General features: G+C 32.8%; 4 protein-coding genes across 10 annotated transcripts in view; 3 read left to right on the top strand and 1 right to left on the bottom strand.

The window, feature by feature from the left end:
- Nucleotides 1-761: 761 nt before the first annotated feature.
- On the bottom strand, nt 762-19,933 carry LOC149907106 (uncharacterized). 4 transcript variants are annotated; one of them, XM_090104174.1, is made up of 9 exons: nt 19,566-19,933; nt 16,801-18,889; nt 15,478-16,266; nt 15,242-15,390; nt 14,265-14,453; nt 13,342-13,560; nt 12,876-12,930; nt 12,382-12,491; nt 762-1,582 (listed from the first exon to the last, which is right to left on the bottom strand). In XM_090104174.1, the coding sequence occupies exons 1-9, from the start codon at nt 19,749-19,751 to the stop codon at nt 1,571-1,573; spliced, it is 3,798 nt and encodes a 1,265-aa protein (XP_089960300.1). In that variant the 5' UTR covers nt 19,752-19,933; the 3' UTR covers nt 762-1,570. The 4 variants fall into 4 exon arrangements, with proteins under 4 accessions (XP_089960300.1, XP_089960302.1, XP_089960299.1 ...); XM_090104173.1 differs by lacking the exon at nt 762-1,582 and adding an exon at nt 10,575-11,747 and having other exon boundaries at nt 19,566-19,932; XM_090104176.1 differs by lacking the exon at nt 12,876-12,930.
- Nucleotides 1,776-24,906, top strand: part of LOC149907107 (uncharacterized) — a 108,821-nt gene continuing 85,690 nt past the window's right edge. The window contains exons 1-7 of one of the 4 annotated variants that reach the window (XR_016456969.1): nt 1,776-1,917; nt 6,694-6,802; nt 7,061-7,253; nt 7,359-7,555; nt 7,947-8,030; nt 8,193-8,443; nt 8,532-8,749. Coding sequence is in view for 3 of the 4 variants with exons in the window: in XM_090104177.1 (XP_089960303.1) it covers nt 6,698-6,802; nt 7,061-7,253; nt 7,359-7,555; nt 7,947-8,030; nt 8,193-8,443; nt 8,532-8,658 (957 nt within the window). In the remaining variant the exon portion in view is untranslated. Of the gene's footprint in view, nt 1,918-6,693; nt 6,803-7,060; nt 7,254-7,358; nt 7,556-7,946; nt 8,031-8,192; nt 8,444-8,531; nt 9,187-24,906 lie in introns of those variants that run through there. The other 3 variants (XM_090104177.1, XM_090104178.1, XM_090104179.1) reach the window with 3 other exon arrangements.
- LOC149907108 (uncharacterized) lies at nt 9,272-10,696 on the top strand. Its single transcript, XM_090104182.1, has 3 exons — nt 9,272-9,435; nt 9,920-10,015; nt 10,132-10,696. Exons 1-3 carry the CDS (start codon nt 9,356-9,358, stop codon nt 10,532-10,534), a joined length of 579 nt encoding a protein of 192 aa, XP_089960308.1. The 5' UTR covers nt 9,272-9,355; the 3' UTR covers nt 10,535-10,696.
- Nucleotides 21,500-24,361, top strand: LOC149907109 (uncharacterized). Its single transcript, XM_090104160.1, has one exon. It carries the CDS (start codon nt 21,758-21,760, stop codon nt 23,195-23,197), a length of 1,440 nt encoding a protein of 479 aa, XP_089960286.1. The 5' UTR covers nt 21,500-21,757; the 3' UTR covers nt 23,198-24,361.

Raw genomic sequence — 24,906 nt, forward strand, 5'->3', positions numbered from 1 at the left:
TTGTATTTAAAAATATACCAATCAGTGAAACAAAAAATCCTCGTCAGGGACTGTTGTGTAACTGATAATTTATTAAACATAAAATTTTCAGAGCTCTAAGTCAGCAGGTTACGAAGTTTATAGAGTATTTGCGGAAAAATCGATGACCACGGCACATTTTTTTTCTAGAAATCTATTAACTTTGGAAAAAAGTCCTCGCGAGCAATTAAAGATCAAAGACCATCCTATTTTATATATTTTTTTCGGTATTGTGCTTTATGTTGTACCAGACTTTATAGAGGTTGAACATAGTCGAAATTGCCGGGTAACGCGGGTGTTCAGTTTATATGCTATGCTCTGTGTTTCGGTATTATGAAAACGTTTTAGTAATCAGTGTTAGTTTACTCACGTTTAAAAACACTCTTATCAGCTGCCAGTTCTTGAATTAGCATATTATGTAGGAAGTAGCGCGATGTATAGTAGGTCGGTACTCGGTACCTGTAGATGAGAAATGCGACCGTAAAAGTTATAAATTATATCTATTATATGATACCGATTGACATCTTTTTTTGTATGATAAACTGTTATATCACACTACTATTCTAATATTACATATTATATTTTCATAGTTTATCGTATAAAAAATGTCGATTGGTTTCGATTGTATTTTCGATAAATTATTATTAAATCCAAAGCGATTGCAATTCAAGTTTAAGTCTCACTGAATGAAGCCATTCAATAAGTTAACTGTTAGATAAGTATTAGGTATACTTTACTATAGCTTTATTTTACCGACAGCAGAAGATCGATAACTGAGAAAAGAGAAGAAGATAACTGCGAACATAAATCTGCTTATTTGTCCTCGAAGAACGGAGACTGCTGCTCCTGCTCTACGTAGATTCTATAGTTCCGTTGAACCTACAGAAAAGAAGTTCCCATAAAAAAATTATTTATGCAATCGCATGCCCTCCAGACAGGTTATCTGAAATATGAAAAGAACTAATTATGTGAACTTGACAATGAGTCTACCTCAGTCATGGGAAACTGATGCTTTTAGGCCATTGCCTCAAGTCATCGCGTTGCTTTGATTTCCATGAGACTCAAACCATTTTCTGAGAAAAATTATAACAATACAAGCAATTGTTTAGGTTTCAGTGAAAATGCCGTAAAGTATGTTAGAAGCAAATAGATTAGCTTCTTATTTTTTTGCTGACTGCAATCGAAACTCTAAATAAAAAGTAAATATAATAATTGATAACAAGTCGTAAAACAAGAGCTGATATTTGAGAAATGGGTAACCACAATGGCTAAGTGGCAACTCTGTTAAGGAACTAAAATAAAGTTAAACAGAAATCAAACAAATGACAAAATATTGGTAGGTAGTAGGTATCTTCTTTCTTAATAATGACCTAAATTAATAAAGGATCCATCTTCTGACTTACCTAAATTTTTAGTCTCATACCGTTAGATATATCTTCTAATTGCAATTGTTCAGTGGTACGATTCGAGATAAATTGATTTAAGTGTGTATTAATGTACATTCCTTATGCATAGGAAATATCGTACATACCAGCCCCACATTCGGTCAAATTTATCGGTGTACCTGAAACAATACAAACTCCGATTAGTTATTTCATTCAAATTTTCTTATTTAAGGAGGACACATGTCGATGTTAAACAGTTGTTGCGTCCTTGGCAAGGTCCAAAGGGAGCAGAGCGTCTGAACAACGGGATGCAACAGGTTGGACATGACAGACGGACCAGGTAGCACAGTTAACTATCAGTAACTGGGTCATCCTATATATAATGTGAAGTTCAAGGCGCAACACTCATTGCAAGTCAAACCTCCGCACGAGCCACACGCACTTTCACCGGTGATAGCTACCTCGTGGAAGACAAGTGTTCAGTGATTTCAGTGATAACCTAATTGGAGATAAGGTAAGATTTTTAGGAATAGCTCAATTTTTTGGGAGTGCGAGTGAAAACGTGCGAAGAAAACCCTGTGAAAGTAATCGGACGGGATGCTGATTTCTCGTGGCGTGCTCATATCCTTTCATCAGTGTTTCACTAGTGATTATTGGTGCAAACATTTGTGAATCTTATAAAATTTTTAATTATATGTTTGTATTTTTTTATAAAAATAGGTCGCTCATCAACAAATTTGAGCTTTATGAAGTGAAAGTTCAATGCGTTTAATTAAAAATATTTTGTTTGTTTTCCATGTATTACGTATATTATAATAAAAATATGGAAAAGGAAATAATAAAATATGTACGTACAGTTTTAATTATATAACAATTATTATTTAACAACGAATTCGAAATTAAATTAATCTGCAATTACTTTAAATATAATAACTAATAAGCATTTATTGTTTACTTTCTGAATTAATTAGACATTACAATTTATTTACTGAAGTTATTAAATTTTGGTGCAGGAACAACACTTGGACTATGCAAACTAAATGCAATAATTTATGTTCCGCTTCAGATAACCACACATAGGTACCTACATATAGGTATTTTAGTTAGAAAGTAAAAAGAAAAAAAAACGCAAATTTATGGTGTTCAAAATAGCGTAGAGAAAGTAAAGACCATCATCGGAGTATACGTAAATATTATCTTTTCCATCAAATTGAACAGAAGCGAATCACATGAAATTTGCCAAACAAAACGCAACTTAGTCACGAATTCTCTACAGCAATTATAGTGTCGTCAACATTCGTTCAGCTCTTCTCGCCAACATATTATGTACTCACATGTAAATGAAAACCTTCACTTTCTAAAATGTGAAAACGCATTATGATGGGACCCTGAATTGGATGTGGTCTTGGGTACAAACTAAAGAAATTAACGTCCCGTCAATACGTATCTGTATTGTAAAATACTTAATTAGTTTTCCACATTCCATCCCAAACATATTACTAAAATTATACTTGTTAATTTATATGATAAGTAATGATGGGCTATCATAAAATATTAACGAGAGCGTACGTTCCTCCTTTGATGTCCAATCATATGCAGGTATCTAATAGAATACCTTCGATTATTCTTTACAATTGATATCGAGTGATATATATTAATTGAATTTATGATTAAATAAGACATAGACATAAATAACTACTGAGCTTTTATCCTCTAAGCATTTTATTCCACTGGTAGTTTGATGGTAAAGAAAATATTTAATAGGTAGGTTTGTGGAAGCTTTGCCGACGTTCGTACCAATGTTAGTTTGTTCATTGTATTTTATATTGATAATTAATCAATATTAATCACAAAAAAACTATTAAATTGCGGTTAGTTTACAATGTTAACGGTTTACGCATACCATTAAACGATTCCGCAAATGGAGCAGAACTAACATTTGATTTATGTAAACAAAATAGTAAGTTAAAGTTTATCTAAAAATATAAAAAAAAAATTTATTAACAACACGTTATTAATGATTATTTAACATTATGAATAAAGGTTAAATACGGTTACCTCTTTGTGAAAATCTAAGAAAAGCTTGTCGTAGCTCTAGCTAGTGGAGTTATGTACCTATGTCGTAAGCGTCAAAAGTTAAACCCGCAAAACCTTCAGAAATCAGCATGCATATGTGTTTGAGTAGAACTTTAAAAACAATAGGTACCAGATAGTAATAATACTTATAATACATAAGCAACGTTCATTAAATTCCATTGGTTCGGAAATGCATTCAATTTCCGAGAGAAACTTCAATCTCAAATCGAAGTTCATAAATCATTTAAAGCCAATCTTATCTCGGTACCACGTTATGAATAGGTATCATTGGAGGGATTATTATGAGTCGTTTTATTAATGCCCAAAAAACTTTAAGTGAAAGTTGTGACGTTGTGAGAGGTCCAGTCATTCACCGGCCGGCGACGCGGTGTTGAGTAACCAACACCTTTCAAACAAAAATTATAGGTTATTCACTTGCATCCTGTATGAAAAAATGAAATCGAGTCCACGGTCGGTTAAAGATAATGAACTTTTGTTTGTGAAAGCTCCGCCATCATAAACGAGCTTTAAACATCACATTTTATTTGGGAAACGCGTTTGCTTTATCGTCAACGATCAAATTTGTAACATTCATTGATATACATAGGAAATGAAAAGACAAACGTGATGCATTAACTTAACGGCACGCAACTTCCAAGGCACGTGTTTACGAATTTCGCGCACGACCATACAATTTAGTTACAGCTACCGACATCGGCTGCAATAATGTCATGTATTGGAGGTAAACGGTAGTCGATTAAAACATCGATAGACCATATACATCTCGATTAACCGTTGAGTTAAAATTGAGAACATTAGAGCAATGTAACGGTTTGAATAAGAAACGCACGCATCCATGGATTGCGTTTGTGGAACATTCAATGGCATTCGTTGCATGTCGTGTAAAAACTAATGGTCCAAATAAAATAACGATACCAGTCTATAGAAATAAAATTCACGTAAAAGGTAATTCATATTATTTACATTACCCAATTAAGGCTAAATGCACTTGCTAAAACGAAAAGTAACCTTAAAAAACTTACTAATATTTTGGATGCTTACCATCCAAGCCATTTATTAAAAGCGTGGTGACGGCTCGGATATAAATTAAAAAAAAGAACACAAAATATAACTCTATCGTATTGGGTATATTTATAGTACCTATCTAAGATATTTATATAAATTGTTGTATGATGAATAAATTATTGTTTACCAAGCCCGTGCTAACATCCGCGTGCAAAACACGCACAGAAGACGGCGCGGTTTTAGAAAGCGGACTCCGATGGACCGGTCAACGAGCGAGCGAAAATAAGTCTAAGACATTTTAATAAAACTTATGCAATCCCCTTTACATAACTTAAACATTCGGCATCTAAAGATAAAACACATAATTGCATCACTCATGTGGACAATTTAAAATTTCGCGCGACATCGGAATTTTAACACGAACTAGCGTTAAAATTCCTCAAGAATGTTTTAACGAAAGTGGTATAAACTTTTTTATAATATGCTATTGCTAAATTTGGCTCGAGCCATTTCTCTTCATGACGTCCATGGGAACTGCAACAAGTTAAGTTCGCGATAATTTTTCCACGATGGTTTTCTATTGAAAGTTAAGTACAACAGGTTAGGCCCTCGCTCCGAAATTAGAAAAACGTTAACCTTGCACGGTAGTAGCACACACGCGACCGGCCGTCTTTGCTTTCACCTATCGCCATGTTTGCCTCGCCCAGCTTTGCTTACGTGTTGCATTCTGCTACACTCTTTATTATCATATAAACACGTCTATATATATATATATATATATATATATATAATTCATTAAGTAACTCATAATATAAGTTTTGATTGTAATACAAATTTATGTCGGATTTGGTTGAAAATAGCTCATCACTCTAATTTCCAGTCAAGTATTAGATGAAACAACCATTAAACTCCAATAGAACCGATTAATTAGGATAAACTACGTTTGAAGTCACGGAACACAAAGCATGTAAATTGTTTAACCGAAAGTAAAATTTGAATTCGCTATAATGAGTACACTAACGTACAAGGTTACTAGGCCAGGCAGTTACGGCACATTAATTCAACCATAAAGCGATGTCACTTTCTTTACAAAAATGTTGACAGCTTTTACTAAAAACACAATCATCTCAAAAAATAATTGTGTTTTTTAAACGCTCGTCATTTTCCGAGCCTTAGATTAGTCATTAGTTTATACTCATTCGAATGCACAATTGGGATTTTCCAATGCAATTTCCTGCTTTCTCCAGCGTAGCGCTGCCACTTCGCAATGATAATAATAATTATTAGGTATACCGTATAGCATCAAAATATATATGGAAATGAAGCATTGTAGTTTAAGGAAAGCTTCAACAAACGACAATTCTAGAAACGAGTTTATTCATAAAGTTTGCCAGTTATGTTGTGCAGCATACATAAAACATAAGCATTATATGACTTGCGGCAAGTAATTTCTCCCGAGAGAATCTCGACGGCACACTGTCACCGAAGACCGGTAAAACACGAGAAACACGTCCGTAAAAAAACTCGTAAATAAAATACGTGATTAAAACATGGATGTCAGAAAAGCATCGCCAAAATATTTCTGTCGAAATATGGACTAAGTATATCGGTCATAGAAAGTGTACAATCTAGGTGCAACGACCGTTACGGCCATACATTTGCGTCAATTTATATAACTAACACCTTATTAACGCAGGTGCGAGAGGTGACATCCAAACTACAGTTAGTAGAGACCGGGTCACCTGTATTCGATATTGTCGGTCAAACCGCTAACACACTTCCATACCGGATAGACAAGAAGACCGCACGCGTATCTCGTATTATATTATAATTATAATCGATATGCACTTCTGTCCCACTTCAATAGAAAGTTAGTTTCTTAATTTAGTTACATAATGAAGAGACCGGCTTAACCGTCACTTTATTTAATAGTTCTACTCGGGTAATTATTTTAATTGAACGAACATCCTCTAATTAGTCTCAACATCCTCGTAAAATGTGAACGCGTCGAGAGGGGCCACTTTCTATGAGCAGCTCCAAACACAGGCAATCAATCCGCGCGAATCGCTCATCAGATCACTTTCTAATCGGCGTCCGAGTGAGAGCACAATTAAAGAAAACTAGATATTTAAACAAATTATATTATTTTGACTTATTTTATTAACTTACCTTATACCTACTTTATCAGCAGGATGCATCAAAAGATGACCGGGTGGGCGTTTTTAGCCCTTATCAGTTCGTCGGCTATCCTTCACACGTTGGCGTATCCTCAACAACATGCACCTCTCATTTCACAAGTAAGTTGAATTTTAATAAATTTTATATAACTTGAGACATCAGTAAGGTTTTAAGTAAAATGGTAAGTAGCTCTACTTAAAAGAGTTGGTTGAATGATAATATTAACGAAAACATAAAACTGATACTGTCAGATTTATTTTACGAAAGCGAGAGAGCATAACCGAAAGTGTAATTTGTTCCGTTCCTCTACAAATTGAAATTTTAAAAATTGTATGTGAAAAGCGAATAATTAATAATTGAATAAATTTAATTTTCAGGCCACCAGTAATGTCAGAACACAAAATCCTCAGTATTACAGCAACTCGTTACCCCTGCCACATGAACAGATTGCTCAGGAACGAAAGTTTGCCGAAAAGCCCAACGCTCTTAAAAAAGTAGCCCTCGATGATATCGACGAAATACAGAACAATTCCATTTCCGATGGCGGATTTTCGTGGTCCAATATGTTAGGTGGGTTTTCACGTCTTACTTTCATGAACGTTTTTGTTACGATTCATTTATATTTCATGATGCTAGTTAAATGTTTTGTAAAATAACGGCATTTCAAAATTACAGGTATGATAATGCAAATGATTTTCAATCCTGGCACCACTGGACCCAATAAGAGCGACAACATTGATACTGAAGCCGCACCAGTATCGCCATGGGCCAATTTCATTACCATGGGTCTTAAAATTTTAACAGCTATTCTTGGTGGTGGAGCATCTAGCGACGGTATTGACAAGGTCGATAACGGATCATCACCGATGCAGGTAAGATACATAATTAGATAAAACATCAACGCATGGTTTCACACATACAGTAGTAAAAATGCAAATTACAAATTTATTGTACAAAAACAACAATCATCAACACTATATTTACCATACTGATCCACTAACATCGTTCGTGTAGATACGCATATTATTATACCTATTACGTATTTATTGGCATTCGATACTGTAAAGCACCTCCATTTTATTCCTCACATAATAAGTAGGTTCTCCAAGTCATAGCTATTAGATACCTATAACGTTATCCCACCGCACGTCAGAAGTATCTCAAAAGTAAACTTTAGCTCAATTCTTTTGAGGTAAATCTGGCTTTCAAATGTAAATAGTAAAGTTTGGTTATGGATATGGTGTCGCTTCTCGCTTGCTTCAGAGTATATTGGCTGCGGTTCTGTCGACGGTGCTCGGTGCCAAAGATCCCGACCAAGTCGCCTCCATGGCAAAGCAGGCTGGAGAGGTAGGCGCCTTCCCTTCCTACCCTTACTTAAAAATTCCGATCATATAATACAAAAATCATGTAGACTATAACATTTAGCGCTAAATATCAGCACTCAATACCGCTTCGTGTCTTTTTTTTTTAATATTTTGTAATTAAAAATTGTTTGTTTTGTTCATACAGTTCATCAATATCGTGGTAAATCTCCTCGATGCCCTCAAGACGTCCTTCTCTCATCGATCTCTAACCGCGCGGTCCATGGGCCGTAAAGATTCGGTCAGTGACGCCGCTCTGGCTGGTATTGCCATGATGAAAACCTATGTAAGATCATTTGGAACAAATGACGACAAATGCCTACAGAAATACGTCTGCGATGCAAACAATGAATGTTCCGCTGATATCGGACCTAAGAGCGTATTTTGTCAACTGGGAACGTAAGTTTTTTTTTTTCAGTCGAATTAAAAACTTATTATTTAGTTTATTTAAATTTTATAAATATTTATTGGAATTTGATATTTTCAGTTATGCGGCAAGCTTCGTCTTGGAAAGGCAATCCAGCGGTACCTTCCAACAATTCTATGAAGCCGGACGTCGCGGTCGTTCTGGCATTGATTGCCGTGAACTTTACCTTCAATGCAACGAAGTGTAATCTCTTCTAAAATTTTAATAATTCGAAACACCACCAAATCTTATTTTTATATTCATAAAATTAGATATTCAACTTTTTTTTTAATAATTGGTAACGTTTATAACACAAAAAGAAATTTTCTAAAAATGACAGACAAATTTCAGCAGTTAACATATTTTTTGTCAAATATTTGCAGCGTTAGACATTTACTCCACCTTAGGGGAGATAAAATAACATGTTCTCATAATTTATTTAAATTATTTATTTATTTAACTTATTACTAGATGTAACTTAGACATTTTAAATTCCACGAAATGTACCCCAGTGAAAACTTCCGTCCATGAATACAATAAAATTGGTAAAGAATTTATTTTGTAAATCCGCCAGTTTTTATTTTGTAATTAACGACTGATGTTATAATGTGTGATATGAATCTTATTTTATATCACCTCATAGTTTTAGAATTGGTATTGTGTATATTATTGTGATGGTATGAATGAGGACGTCCTTGTGTGATTGTGATTGTAAAATAAATATATAAAATAGAAATGGTTTTTTATTGCAATTTCACATATGAGTGAGTGTCAACTGCGTATACCGTTAACATCATTCTTGACACATCTGAAGCACATCGAAGTAAACAGAGCGTATTAACAATGATTTTATGGGAGATGTGCAAGCGCACGTCTCAGTATTCCCTTGACATCGGTATAGTGACATGCCAGGTGTCAGCACGATGGAAAACTTGATCCCATCCATCCCGCAGATGGGTACAGTGCCGAAGCAAATGGTTGAGAGGTTAGTTCCTTACTTCGATTCAGTGATGAAATCACAACAACTAAGCTTTACCTTTTAATACTTGTAATAAATGCAAATTGAACCAGATGCTCCTTTTCAAAACGTTTTCTTATTACACGAAGTAATTATAATTTGTAACTTAAATAATCAACTTTAAATCTATATGAAAATAAATTAGGTACTATTCGATTGTCTCACTTAAATTCAAAAATGCCTGGATGATTTGGTTAATTTTGATCCAAGAATAGGTATTCGTGGAAGTTAAGGGACGATTTGCAGTTTTAACGGTAGATTAATAAATAGATGATACAAAGTTCACCTGGCCATCTCTTAATCTGATAAATCGAATATAAAATTATTCAGTTTTGAGCCAATATTTCTTTAGTTATTATAAACGCATCTGTTATTTGTTCAACATACGTAGATTAAACTTATGCATGGAAATTTATGCAAAATCATTTTTTAACTCGAATTTATTAAAAAGGTATGCAGAATATCCCGCAACGCACGATCATCAACATTTTTACTATACATATGACCCGGCACCACATTCCCACGGACACGCATCCTCTTCCAAACAGTGAGTAATATTTGTTTTTCTCTGTCCTGTTCAACATTTTTTTTATCGAAGTTTACCGGTACCGTATAACGTATTACCGTAAGATTAGTCTTTTACAATTTTTTTTTTTGTTACAGTGGTGGTGGCGGGTATAAGAAGAGCAACGCGGCAATGTCAGCGCTGACACTTCTAGCATTTTTGTTTTATTTACACATCCTACAACAATGTCTTAAAGATCACATGACCGCAATGAGCACCCCGCAAGTAATGATCATGTCGAGCGGAAAAGAGGGAGACGAAAATATTGGTAAAATAACGCGTATAAAAGCGGACAAATCGGGAATGACAAATACCGAGGCTGACACCGTAGAAGTAAACAAGGCAGCCGATATCATCCAAACTTCGAAAGATCATGATGAATATTTAATGAAAGTAAAAACTTCGGACCACGAACCGCAAGGCAGCGCGCAGAAATTTAAAAATAATTATCAATACGATTACAAGACCTCAGGGTTCGTTAGTGCTTTTGATAAAAAGTAGACGCGTTCTTTGGTGAAGGATAAAGAAGTAAAACAAAATGTAGTTACTTAAAGTTTATTTAACTATTAAAATTGTAAGATTATAAAGACCATAACACGAATGACTCGAAAGATAATATCTTGAAAAATTTAGTATATTTTATTTGTAATTCCTATGTAAGTATTATATTTAGATAATTTTTAATGACATGCTTTTATACTAGTATATGTATATCAAAATAATGCGCAATGAATCAGGGAAAAGCCGAAAGTGATTCTAGATAATAAAATATCTAAATTCTATACTTTTATTTTAACATTAAAGTAGGCACCTATTAGACACAATATTTTCGTGATGCAAAAATACATCTTTTTATTGCTTACTGTAGTATAAATATACAGTACACTATGAATGAGTAATCTTACGTAAAATAACTCCAATCACATTTATAATCTAATGCCGAATATAAGGTTTGAAACAATATAAAAAAAAAACTTAAAATACTTATCTACCAATATTAAACACCCTACTTTACAATCACTTTATGAAAATACGTTTCTATATATTTTACGCATTCTAAAATACATCAACTCAAAATTCAAATATGTTCAGCATTTGCTTTCCACAAATGAAAATCTGTGGACTCAACAAAGATAGCTACCTACCATTCAATATAAAATTGAACGGTATAATCTTAAATGCACAATGTTGAAGTCTCAAACTTGTAAAGCGCTAACACGACTATAAACACAGAACATATAAAAGAGGTTAGAAAGGCATTGTAGGCGGGGCAGACGCGCCAAGGATATGAGCACTGCTCACATCATCATCATGCGTATGATTCGTTCCATTTTAAATCGCGTGATCGCGCGGCGCTATGATTGGCTAGATTTGAAATTGCAAATATGTGCGTAAGCGGAGTTGCGCAGACTTGGCCACACCCACAGGCGACACCGGTTCTTATAGGAACGGCGAATTATTGCCATTCTAACCTCTTTTATAATATGTTCTGTGACTATAAAGATTTTGCGTCAACATATTCTAGAAGCTTCCATCATAGAATTCACAGAACACATCAATTGCGTCTAACTCTCTCTATATATTTAGTCTGTGTGAGTGCACTGGAGCCAAGCGTTGGGTCGGTCATACGATTCCAATCCGTTTGACCGACAACAAAACCGATGGCGCGCATCTTCTCTTGCTGTCTTCTCTCTTCGATATCAGCCCACCGTACCTGTTTTAATTACAATAGAATGAAACCGCGCATCTTTCATAATAATAACTCGACGACACAAAACAGTAGTCGAGAATAAATATTTTTAAAAACACAGATATTGAATCAATATTTCAATCAAATCAATTGATTTTAAATCAAGAGCGATATTATTTTCGCACCGTTTATTAAATATAACATGTAAGATGGAATTATCTTCTGACACCGGTCGAGCGGTCCAAGCTTATAAATCGCTTAGAAAATGCCATAGAAATGGATTTAAAATTAAATAAAAAATAACCTTCAATACATACTACCTTGTACAATGAAGTAAAACATGAGTTAATAACTCAAGATAAAACAAATTGTTATTAAAAGGTAAAATTTTACCTTTTTTTTCTTTTTTTTCATAATCATGTGAGTAAATCCCAAAAAGTTTAAGTAGTAATAAATGGTCAGTTTAAATAACGCTTATAAGTACGGACGTTAAAACCGAATAAATAATGCATTGGTTGCCAGAATTTGTTAATAATGCGTCGTTGCATACTTTTCCACAACCTTACCGCAACATTGAAGACAGTTATAAAAATTTAGCGCATAACCGACACACAAAAAAAATAGGAATTATTCTAATAAAAAATCAAGGCATACTAACAGTTTTCTTCCCGGGTTTAGCCTGGTTAGGAGTCCAGTCGTCTAACTGAAGGTAGTCTTCCATTGATAACTTTGACGGTCGAAGCGGTTTGCTGGTGCCATCGAGCCGCGCTGAAACAATACGTCAAACAAATTAATATTACGTCATAACATAGTTTCATTTCCCAATCAGCTTACATTTTATGTGAGTAAATACACTAATTTTTAGTTTTTAAATAAATTCGTGATAAATTAAAACACTTGATTTCACTACAAAGTTATATCATAAACGTTATATGTTAAAACATAATTTCTAATATTGAAAATGGTTTAATACAAAAACATCAAACTACCCTCTATAGTAGAAAAAATGTATGTACATATTTCTGTTGTTTTTATTAAGTACATTACCAAAGGACGAAATATGTATTCAATAAATTACATCAAATAATATAATACACAGTACATAATGCTTAATTACAAAATAATAATCAACCGATCCAATTAATAACCTACCTAGTTGATTCACATCGTCCATTCTCTCCCATTTCGACGTAAAACTATTTTCGACCTGTGATGGAACAGCACTTGGAAATTAAGGAACTTGGCTGAAATATAATTCATTAACCCTATCCTATGACAATAAATATAGGGATTCTTAAATTGTATACACCAATAATTTAGACACTTTGATAATAATCGACTAACACAGACAAAATAGTCAAATACAAGAAAAACAAAACTCGCATGTGTATAACAGAACAAAAGAGAAACAAAATAAAATAATAAACTTAAATTTATATAAAACTAGTTATACATTACCCAGAAACTAAACATTGTTCATAACCATTGTGGAACCATTGCAAAACGGTCCACTATTTAACCGACTTCCTTGTATTGATGCGTTATGACGCCAAAATAACATCTATGATGTTAGCAATAAATCCCATATTCCTTCAACCTGTAACTATCGACATCTCACCTCATTTTCTTGTGCATCCTCCATTGCTACATCGGCATCTTCCATTTGCACTTCAGTAATAGCAGCATTTTGTAGTAACGTGGTAGGATCCACGAGGATATGATGATTCGGGGTTGGGAAAAATCTAGAGCAAATCACTTCAATATCTTCCAGTTTGCGATTATGTATGTTCCTCTTGAAACATGTCTGTACGTCTAGGCTCATTGTACAAATGTAAACCTAGAAATTCAATTTTAAAATCATTTATAATCACACATCAATAAATATTTAATTCATTCCTTATTTGGATATGAAAATAAATATAATTGACACTATAGTCGAGCCAATTTAATAGGCAACTTTTCATGAACATTTGATCATTTTTATCTTAAAGAGAGGTAACCTGCTTAAAAACATTGATTAAAGTGAATTAATCGATACGGACTTGAAATATTTGTCAATCGAATTTGAAACACATGTCAATTTCAAAATTCATCAGGCAAATCCCAGTCCCAGTAATATACTTTCTTTCGTAAATTTAAGGAGCAAAATAAGACAAGTATCTACATAATTAAAAAACACAACCCATTTATTAATTTATGATGATTTTTATTCACAAGTAATATGTAAATGCATTCGATTCTAGGTGTCAGATTTCGATTTTTAAAGTAACATCTCTGGTATTTAAAAAGAAAAAAGTTTTATTGACACAAAATTGTAGCGACGTCAGTTCTTTAAATCAGAAATTGTTTATTATGTTTAGAATGGTTTATCAGTAAAATCAAATCTTAAAATTACTTGTATCGGTCATTATTGGCTAAAATGGCTCTACTATAAAATATGAAAATTTAAATATTTTCTTGTTTTTCGATGCTAAAATCAAATAGAATAAGTGCCTACAATTGGAGTATCAATAGGTGTGTCAAAATAATAAAAGGACATACTTGGAATCCATATTGTCGAGCATAGTTCCAAATATCTGCATAACTTTTTAATTGATCATTAACAGCATCAAATATTATAAACGAGAAATATCCATCTGTAATACTCCTCTTAAGAGCTCGCTTCAGCGACATAGTATATGACTCTTCCAATTTTTCATCATATTCATATTTCAAGGAAGGTTTTTTTATCTGAAAATTATTAAACATACAACCTCCTGGACAAGTTTTCTTAACAATTAAGTTTAGTAAAACATATTATTAATAAATTAATTAAAACAATAATTTAAAAAGTTCAAAAATAAATAAAGACCGAAAATGAAATAGAATTGGTTTATAAATAATAAATAAATAAAAATTTGAAACTTAAGTTGGGAAATATCATCTATATCTCTTATATCTTAGTTTGCTTGTTTCAACGCATTAATATTTCCTATTGGACCTATTTCAATAATTATTTTTACCGTTAGATATGTATGTGATCACTGAATGCTATATAATATATGCTATACATATATGTAGCACAAGGAAGGAAGAATCTATACTAATATTATAAAGCTAAAGAGTTTGTTTGTTTGTTTGTTTGAACGCGCTAATCTCGGGAAATACTGGTCCGATTTGAAAAATTCTTTCGGTGTTAGATAGCTCATTTATCGAGGAAGGCTATATATCATCACGCTACGACCAACAGGAGTGGAGCCACGGGGGTGAAACCGCGCGGAGCAGCTAGTCCTATTAATATTATAAATGTGAAAGTTTGTATGGATGTATGGATGTTTGTTACTCTTTCACGTAAAAACTACTGAACCGATTACAATGAAATTTAGCACACATATAGAGGGTAACTTGGATTAACACATAGGATAGGTTTTATCCCGGAAATCCCACGGGAACGGGAACTATGCGGGTTTTCCTTTGAAAACGCGAGCGAAGCCGCGGGCGAAAATCTAGTAACTAAATAAGAATCACTTTTAACAAACCATCTTTCCTGTTGTAGGATCCCTCTCTTCAATTTCCCCTTCTTGCATGAAATAATCGTCAATAGACATAATTCTAACAGTGCCACCGTGTTCAGCTTCTCTGTCTCTAATCAATTTTGCTAAATAAGATTTTCCACTACCTGGAGGACCTATAAGCAAGAAAATATTGAAAAATAAGTAAGTAAACAAAAAACGTGTATTTTTAAGTATAGCACTGCAAAAATCATAATACATACCTCTTAGGATAATTAATATTTTCTCTGGTCTCATTTCTCTACCTGGCGTTTCCAATAAATCATCAATCATGACAACATGCTTGGGTTGCTTATCATCTTCTTTTTTTCTTTTACTATTTGAGGAACTACTCACTTCGCTATCTATGCTGGTCCCACGCTTACGACTTTCCCTGTCACGACTGTGACTACGATTTTTATCTCTTAGTCTATCTCTTTCTCTATCTCTACCTATGTCTCTTTCCCTACCAATATCTCTATCTCTACTCGAGACCCTGTCCCTTCTGTCCTTTCCTAGATCCCTATCTCTGCCTAAATCTCTATAACTTCCAACATCTCTGCCCCTTCCATAATCCCTTTCCCTTCCTAAGTCTCTATCTCGACCAAAATCTCTCTCCCTATCTCGCATTACGTCTCTATCTCGCATTGAATCTCTATCTCTTATATTCCTACTCGTATCCAAATCTCTTTCTCTATAATCTTCTCGTCTATTATATCTAACTTCCCGATCATCGCGTCTATCAAATCTTTCATCTGCTCTGAGTCTTTCGTCTCGATATGGGTGAGGATATTGCTCTTTCGGGGACCTTTGCCTAAACTCATCTCGTCTGTCATAATCTCTTGAATATGGATCTTTGGAATATCTTCCGCGCTCATTTTCCTTTTCATATGTTCGTGGGGCCCTTGCAAACAAGTCTTCAACTTCTTTTTCAAAATCCATCTTCTTAACATCACCATCTTTTGATTTGTGATTGTAATCAAAAGTATGAACGGGTTCTATAAAATCACGTGCTACAAAGAAAAAATAATGTTCATTCAAATTATTATAAATATGGTTACTGTTCACTACAATTAATGATACATTAATACAAGAAATAAAAATAGATATATAAATTGTTGCTGGTTTTTTTTTTGCAAGTACCTAAGCAATTCATACCAAACATTTACTTTTTCTTTATAATATCAATTTTGCTGACAAAAAATTTATTTATTTACTAATTTGCCACAAATTTTTGTATATGGATAAAATATTGTTTTTTAGAAAAAATATTTTTAATTCTTTAAAATTAGGGAAGGATGGCATTGACATTAATAAGTTTGTGATTTAGTTACTTAAAAAAAAACATATCATAATGTTTAATTTTATTTTAAATACTATTTAATCTGAAACAAAGTGGATCAATTAATCAATTATCAAAGGCGTATTTCTTTAGGCGTTACTTGTATGAATTACTAGGTTGAACACAATTATAAAACACTGAAAACATTTTGTAGACTATAAATTTGATACTCTGTAATGAATGTCTTAACAGTTATATCAATTACCTTTCAATCTCAAGGGCTTGTGCTCATATTCAACGATAATGGATGGAGTAAAAAGTGGTTCTTCTACCCATTTAGGTTTAGGAGGTACTAAAGGAACACTAACATTTTCTTGCAAAGGCATCCTATTAAAACCTCCTGGGTAATCTGTATTTTCTGGAATAGGATTCATTGGCCTTGGTGGTCCTGGAGGTCTGATGGGTGGTCTTCCTCCTCTGGGAGGCATGTTAGCATTATCATACTGATCATTATGAAATTGTTGCTGAGGATCATCAACAAACTGTGCATCTTTTTCATTGTAGTTTTGACCAAATCTATCCTGTGTAGGTTCAGAATATGGTTGTGGCCTCTTTACACCTTGGCCAATCGGAAAATTAACATTTTGCCTGTTAAATGGCATATTTTGTCTAGTATCAAAATTATTGGGCTGATGCCTTTCTTCAAAACCAAGGCTTTGTTGACTATTATCAAAATTGTCATTTGGCTGACTATCATCATAGTTGCTAGGTGGCTGCCTAGTAGCAGGATGTCTGTTATCAAAGTTACCTGGAGGCATTCTATCATTATAACTAGTAGGAGGCTGTCTATTATCAAAGTTTCTAGCAGGTCTTTTCTCAAAATTAGTTGGAGGCTTCTCAAAATTACTAGGAGGATTTCTCATATCAAAGTTACTAGGAGGATTTCTCATATCAAAGTTACCGGGAGGATTTCTCATATCAAAGTTACCGGGAGGATTTCTCATATCAAAGTTACCGGGAGGATTTCTCATATCAAAGTTTCCGGGAGAATTTCTCATATCAAAGTTACTTGGTGCCTGTCTATTATTTGGTGCCTGTCTATGATCGAAGTTATTTGGCGCCTGCCTATTGTCATAGTTATTTGGTGCCTGTCTATTATTATCATAGTTAAGACCTGGTGGCTGCCTTTGATCAAACTGATTATTGTAGTTATTATTTTGGTTCCAAGGAGCTGCTTGAGGAATCATATTAGGGTTACCTGCATATGGAGCATTGGCTTTTGGAAGATTATCACTCTGATTGTTCTCTATATTAGGGCCCGTAGATGGCTTTTGGTTTTGCACCATTGAAAGAATATTCATTATTTTCTCATCACCAAGGATGTTATTTATTCCCTTTGAAATTGTAGAATAATCAGGTGGAAGAGGACCAGCATTTGGGTGTGGTCTCATATCCCTATTATCTTCTGAAATATCAATAACATCCCTAGCTTTTTCTGCATCAGGGACTAAATCTAAACCTGGTATTCCTTTTGAAGTTCCACTAGTAGGTAAAAAACCAGAATTATCAATATTCTCTGGTGTATAGTCTTCCATCCTTTCCTGATATGATTCAAATCTGTCTTGTGGGTCAACATTTTTATTGTTACTCCTATTATACTGCTGGTATTGTGATGTATTTTTATGTTGATGATAATTTTGAGCAGGTTTGCTAATCTGATGGCTTTGTTTATTATTTGCATTTTGTTGGCTAAAATTTGAATTCTGAAGTAGAGGAGGAATAGTTGTTGATATATTATTATTACCTGTGTTAGTAGTGTTGGTAGATTGTGGAGCATTATTTAACAGGCGATCTCGTTTTAACTTCATCTGTTGTCTTCTTTCTAAGAGCTGAGCACGGCAAGCTTCAAACTTCTGTTCGTATTCACTATAAGCTCTTTTATCTGGATGGTTTACATTTTCTTCTTTCCACTTCTGTATTTCCTCTTCCCATTTCTGAAATTGGATATCAAAGAGACGTTCCTCCTCTGCTAATTTTCTTAATGCCTCAGTGTTAACAGAGGGTACAGGCTGGGCTGCTGCAGATGCATTGTTGCGGGTATCTGTATTGTATGACCAATTTTGATTGTTACCTGTATTTATGTTGGTGTTATTGTCACTGGGTTTGGTATAAACTTGGGTCTGGGAGGGTGTAGGAGTATTTGGTTTGGGATTGCCGTATAATGGTTGATCATTCTCATGTGGTGGGGGAGGTGGGGGTTTATCAGGAGGAGGAGGAGCAGGAGGTTGGACATTGTTCACCGGGGGGGGTGGAGCTATACCCATAGCTTGCATTGCTTGCATTTGCTCTGCATACTGAAAAATTAAGATTAATCATTTCAATGTAACTATTTGAATGAAGTAATACATACATAATACAATTATTATACATAATTCATTAAAAAAGATGTGTGTCTTAATCATTATTGTTTAATTCTGAATTACAATTAAATGTTATATCGAGGTTGCACTATAATTATTTATTTAGTAAAATAAAATCTTTAGAATAAACAAAGGATGACTTCTGTTTAATAAAACACAAAATAATAGATTAATTTAAAGATTATATATTATTTAAAGATTATATTATATTTAATATTATTATTAAGATTAGATTATATTAAGATTAATAGATTAATTTAAATTATGGTAAAATGATGATGAATAATAGAAACATCAAATAATTCAATTACCGAGTTTATAGGTTTGTATTTTGATAACGAGGCCAATTATTGTGTGTGCAATTATTAATATTAATACATTTTTAACAGGAAATATTTTTCATTTAACCACAATATAAAATTTTGGGAGAAGAATTTAAATTCTCTCAAAGCTTTAATTAAGGCTGAAATTGTAGTGTTAAACACTAGTCTAAGAGCAACATTTAACAGTAATCGTTTATTACTAGATAGTTTCAGGCAGATATTATATTTGTAACTTATTCAACATTGGTCTCTAATAATTATGAACACTATGAAATAAATATTTTTACCTTATCGCCGTATTGCGTTTGCCACTGAGCATACTGTTGCTGCCATTGGGACCACTGCTGCCAATTTTGCTGTTGCATTAAATTCCATTGCTCTGGGGTATATGAACCCATATTCATGCCAGAAACATCAGCAGCCACAGCAAGGCCAGGATTCCATTGGTTTACATTAGGTAATTGCCAAGCCATTTGTAAAATGAACCGAAAATCATTAAACCGCTAGCACTGAATTCATAAAATGGAATTATTTAAATAACAAACAGCCAGTTCTACTTATAACAGTCCCATTCAATCAATAAAACATGGCAGCCATTTTGATTTTGGACTATTTCACAACGCCAGTCGCCATGTTAGTTTGCTCGATGACAATGTGGAGTATAGTAAACCGTAGTGACGTGTAAATATCGATATCGTATTTAAAAAATACGTAATAACAAAAATAAAATTTGGTGAAATCAAATCATTGTAATTTATATAAAAAAGAACATTATTATTTTGGATGATTTGAATATAGAAAAACTCTGGTGTAGAATATGTCGCAACAAAGACCTGTAAAAGATTTTCGGCAAAATTTAACTACGGCTCAAGTGACGCTCAACATCTTTACGAACACGTCCAAAGAACACAGTACCTCATACCGCAAGCGCAATAACACATTTATTCAATTATAAGTAGTAATTACCGATATTGTCGGTAAAATAATGTAAATGCTGACTACGCTGATCATTTTTAATTAAATTTGTGGAAAAAATGGCCAATTTTAGTCAAAATTTATAGTTTTCTGCCAAGAAATGAAGGTCCTTATTATTCAATTTTCCATCTTGCTAAATAAAATAAAAAAAAAGTCATGGAATGTTTTTATTTTTTTATTTAAGACCTCAAAATGAGCTATTTTACTTCTATTCTAAATATCACAAAATTCTCCTTAGATTTTGAGATAGGTTTTTGATGCAATACCAAATATCCCTAGACTTTGCTGATGTGTGTTTATAGAGATGAACACAGTACCTACTGTTAGACAAACAGTTTGCGTCATTATAGGAAAGTTCTATGAAAAACAAGTTTTTGCGTGGATTCGATGTTTATAAGGGCAAGTATTTTGTAACAATTCGAGGTTTGAAAATCGCGCTTGGCTTTTTTGTTTGAATCACAATATAATCATAGCATCGGTATTAGATGGATTCTATCATAATGTCATCAAACACTCTGTGGTAGTGTGGTCTACGACTAAAAAATCGTTAACTGATTTGTATACAAAAAAGATAATTATAGATTCGGGGAAATTGAAATAAAAGTGAATTTTGAAGTAAATTCCAAATATTTACTGCTCGGTCTCCAATGTATGTTTTATAATTGATTATAATCTTAATATTATGGACTTAGTTTTATAGCTTATTATTTTTTTGTCAAACTTGGGTAACGTCTAGCCTCTCGGTCAACCTTCGAGTTTATTCAATTTTAATAATTATATTATGCTATTAAAGTTCTATGTTTTCGGTTTTATGAGCGTAAAGGGACACCCCATGCCATATTCTATTGAGACGATCAACCAATATAAAACATTATTTCAATGATTACGATATTATCGATATAATGGAAGTGGTCTCCGTTGAATTTAATAACTATTTAGTTTTTACAACATTGAATTGCTCCGAATTAGAAAAAAGACGAGTGTTCGAATCACGATTAATTTATTCCCTAAAAAATTCTCAGATTATAATCTTTCCATATTATCGAAACATCAGCTCATATTTGTTTTATTTGCAAGGATGTAGTTCACACATGAGGCTTTAAATCGTATTAATAATTTAAATAGTTTATTTTAATTGATTAGCGAATTATTCATTTTTTAATTTTATCTAAAACTATTGTAATGGTAGGACATCACAGTTTATCGATTTTTTATATTTAGGACATCACTAAGAGACGCCATTTTTCAGTGATTTGATAGTGACTGTTGTGTGTCGTTTGTGTAATTTTGTTAGAATTTTAATGTAAATTGAAATTTTCATTCGCATTTATGTATATTTCTCGAATGTAAAATAAAAAAGCTTTTACATATATCTATTCTTGAAAAGATAAATTGATCACTTGTGTAAATATCGCCTGCGCGGGAAATGTGGCTATCTACGTTCTGTATTCTTCATATCTAGAAGGTTTTATAAAGTTTAAATTAACTTGGAAAAAGCATTAAAATGATTGCAACTAAAAAACGAGAATCTAAACGAGCTAAGAGTAAATTGGCGAAGAACCTGCAAATACTTTATAGAGAAGGAAAATGCCGTGACTGTTCGGTGGTGGTAACGCGTATGGATTTTGCCAAGATACTCGGTAAATTTACAAAAGTAAAAATTCAATATGAAAGTAATTCATCGCCAAAAACTCCGAAATCCCCAGAGGTTACTAATTCCAATGTGAATACTAGACTTAAGAGCAATGAGAATGGCATGGTTCTTATTCGTAGAAATGCATACAATCCTCATCCTGCTAAAGAACTGAAAAATGCTAAAAAGAACAAAAATAATGTCACAGAAACAAAGAAATTATTAATACCTAGTTCACCCAAAAGTAACATATTAAAAGAAAGCAATAATTGCAAAAAAACTAACACAGCAAAAAAAATTGTCTCGGAAAATAAAACAATACACTCCGATCATAAGCAGTATGCAATCATATTTGTTAATCCTACAGTAAATAGAAATAACGAATGTAAAACTAAATTAACATTGGCTGACTTAATACCAAATATCAATAGACACATATTACCTTCTGATGAATGGTGTATAGAATATTTTCCTCAAAGTATAGAACCAAAACATGAAAAAATGTATAATAGAATAGCTGCAGAATTAGAGGACCTAATGTACAATAAAATAAATGTTACCGAACCTTCAGAAGGCAAATGTGATGAGTTCCCTTCTATCATGGATATTCTCAATGATAATGCTGCAGAAGCTTGTACAGACACGAAAGAACAAACAAATATAGCAGAATTTAAACCAAATTTAGAATCCAGTGACGTAGAAGCAATGCTTTTAGGAAAACCTGATGAAAAAGATCTAAAAGCCATACCAATGGATGTGGACAGTTCAGATGTTAATAAGTTAATAGAAGATGTCGTTCAATTGGTCCCTAATTCAGAAGTTGATAAGAGCCTGACTAGTGACGAAGTAGAGAATCCACACAGTCCATCAATACTTGATGAAACTTTACAAAAAGGTATTGAAGAGCATTTACCAATACCTCAACCAGAAGAACAAGACATTACCACAAAAGAAAACGATAACACTATCAAAACAGACTCATCAAATAACAATGATATTAATCAAGTAGATATGAAATTAGAAGAAAAAACATGTGAAGGTAATGATGTAAGCGAAACTAAAGATAAACGACTACCAGTAAATTATGATGAGGTTACTGAAGTACGATTCAAAAAAATTGTAGATGGAAAATGTCCAAAGTTAGTGACATGTCTAAAAAGTTTGTGTTATAATATTAATTTAGAGGAAAAGTCTGTCGAACTTTTAGGTGCTCCAAAATATATAACTAGCATAGATGATATTCAGGTATTATTGCAGATTGTTAATGAGAGTACACTGAAGAGTTTGCATGTATTACATACAAATGTATAAATAAAACATTAAGTTTGTATTTGGACAGATATAATATATATAAGTATAAAAATAATGCTTTCACATATAATTTCTGATACAATGGAGATGGTTAATGTCGAAAAATATATATATTGTTATAATTTTATCTTTTACCATATTTGATTGTTTGTGACAGTTAGTGTTGCCATGAATTTTAAAAAATTCCTTAGGGAATACTTTATCACTATAGGATATGTTTGGTGTAGAAAATCAAATTTATCAATGACTAGTTGGAACTGTAAAAAGTAACCTGTGTGCTAAAAACATACATCATTCTTACAAACTTTAATTTGATTGAATAAGTGCATATATGTATTTGGATATGTGTAAAAATATTATCACATATTATAAAAGACCACATATGCCATAAATAACATCTTAAGTTTTATATAGCTGGAATATAACTATAGAAATTTTTTAAATAAACAATTCAGTAAATTATAGCTGAAAGCATTATCTGTTACAAAAAAATTGTAACAATACCTTGAGCTCGACCTTTGTTATACCAAATATCATTGGTAAAAAATGTTAATATTTTAATTAGCATGAGTTAATTATGATGTAATATAATTTAATAGACTTAATCTTACCCAAACAAGAAAAAGAAGTGCATTTTTATTTATGTAAGATAATTTAAATAACTACAATTTATAAAGAGACAGAAATAAAATAAATGATAATAAAGATATTTGTTATTTTGTTTGCATAAATACTGTAATTTGACTCAACAAAGTTTTATTTTAATTTTGAAATTTTGGCAAAAAAAAAGTTTATTTCTATCTAGCAACACTAAAAATTCAGAAACTTCATTACCAGATACAAGTAGTAGTAAAAATAAAATATAATCCCAAAAAGATATACGTTTTTATCTTAATTTTGTGACAAGTGTCATAAATTAAAAACACTACAAAAATCAAACTTATTTAATATTGTTATTAATGCACAAATGTATAATATTTTTTCATTCAACTATATGACTTGTTATTAAATATTGTAATAATTACAAATCAACATTATATTCAATACTTAATCAAATTTAAGGGCACGTAATAACATAATTTTTGCGACGGTAGTTAAGGTATGTACACACAGTTTCATTTTTATAGCTCCTAGCGACGGATTTGAGAACTATACTATGCGGCACGTTAGAGCTAGCGCGCACGAGCAACTTTGTCTCCGCAACTATTTTGTCTCTCCACCCATGGGCTAGTATGAAAGTGCGCGCACGTAGCGACGCAACTCCCCATACAATTGATGGGAGAGACAAAATAGTTGCGGAGACAAAGTTGCTCGTGCGCGCTAGCTCTTACTGTGGCGCTATGTTAAATGTGGAGGGGAATTAACTTCTGCGCAGGTTCGGATCAGGGCTAAAGAAATTTGCGGCTGTAAACAAAGCCGTATTTTACTACATATTTTAATTTACAGTGATTCCATATTTTTTCACTTTTTGTCAATTGCCAGATATAATATTGTTTTTCAATTTCTGTGTCTCTATTGCATTGATAGTAAATAATAAAAAAGAAACCTTACAAATTGTTAGATAGTTTTGTGTTTACTGTAATCATCAAAATTTTACACGCTAATAAACCAAACAATCGCATTTTGGATCAAATACATCAATAATTTAGAGGGATTTAAATGTGTCGTGATAATCAAAACGTTGATAGATAAACTTAGGTATTAATCGA

This window comes from Colias eurytheme, chromosome 7 (genome assembly GCF_061535395.1).
Source record: "Colias eurytheme isolate Ceu_HAF_F1 chromosome 7, ilColEury1 Martin Lab GWU primary, whole genome shotgun sequence".
In the NCBI taxonomy this organism is placed as follows: domain Eukaryota; kingdom Metazoa; phylum Arthropoda; class Insecta; order Lepidoptera; family Pieridae; genus Colias; species Colias eurytheme.

Bases quoted from the DNA above. Each gene is read 5' to 3' on its own strand.
- LOC149907108 (XM_090104182.1), top strand. From the start codon at position 9,356: ATGCCAGGTGTCAGCACGATGGAAAACTTGATCCCATCCATCCCGCAG. The intron at 9,436-9,919 runs GTTAGTTCCTTA...TTTATTAAAAAG, and splicing joins CCGAAGCAAATGGTTGAGAG to GTATGCAGAATATCCCGCAA. The intron at 10,016-10,131 runs GTGAGTAATATT...TTTTTGTTACAG, and splicing joins CACGCATCCTCTTCCAAACA to TGGTGGTGGCGGGTATAAGA.
- LOC149907106 (XM_090104173.1), bottom strand. From the start codon at position 19,751: ATGGCTTGGCAATTACCTAATGTAAACCAATGGAATCCTGGCCTTGCT. The intron at 13,561-14,264 runs GTATGTCCTTTT...TTGAATTTCTAG, and splicing joins CTCGACAATATGGATTCCAA to GTTTACATTTGTACAATGAG. The intron at 12,492-12,875 runs GTAGGTTATTAA...GTATTGTTTCAG, and splicing joins GGACGATGTGAATCAACTAG to CGCGGCTCGATGGCACCAGC.
- LOC149907109 (XM_090104160.1), top strand. From the start codon at position 21,758: ATGATTGCAACTAAAAAACGAGAATCTAAACGAGCTAAGAGTAAATTG.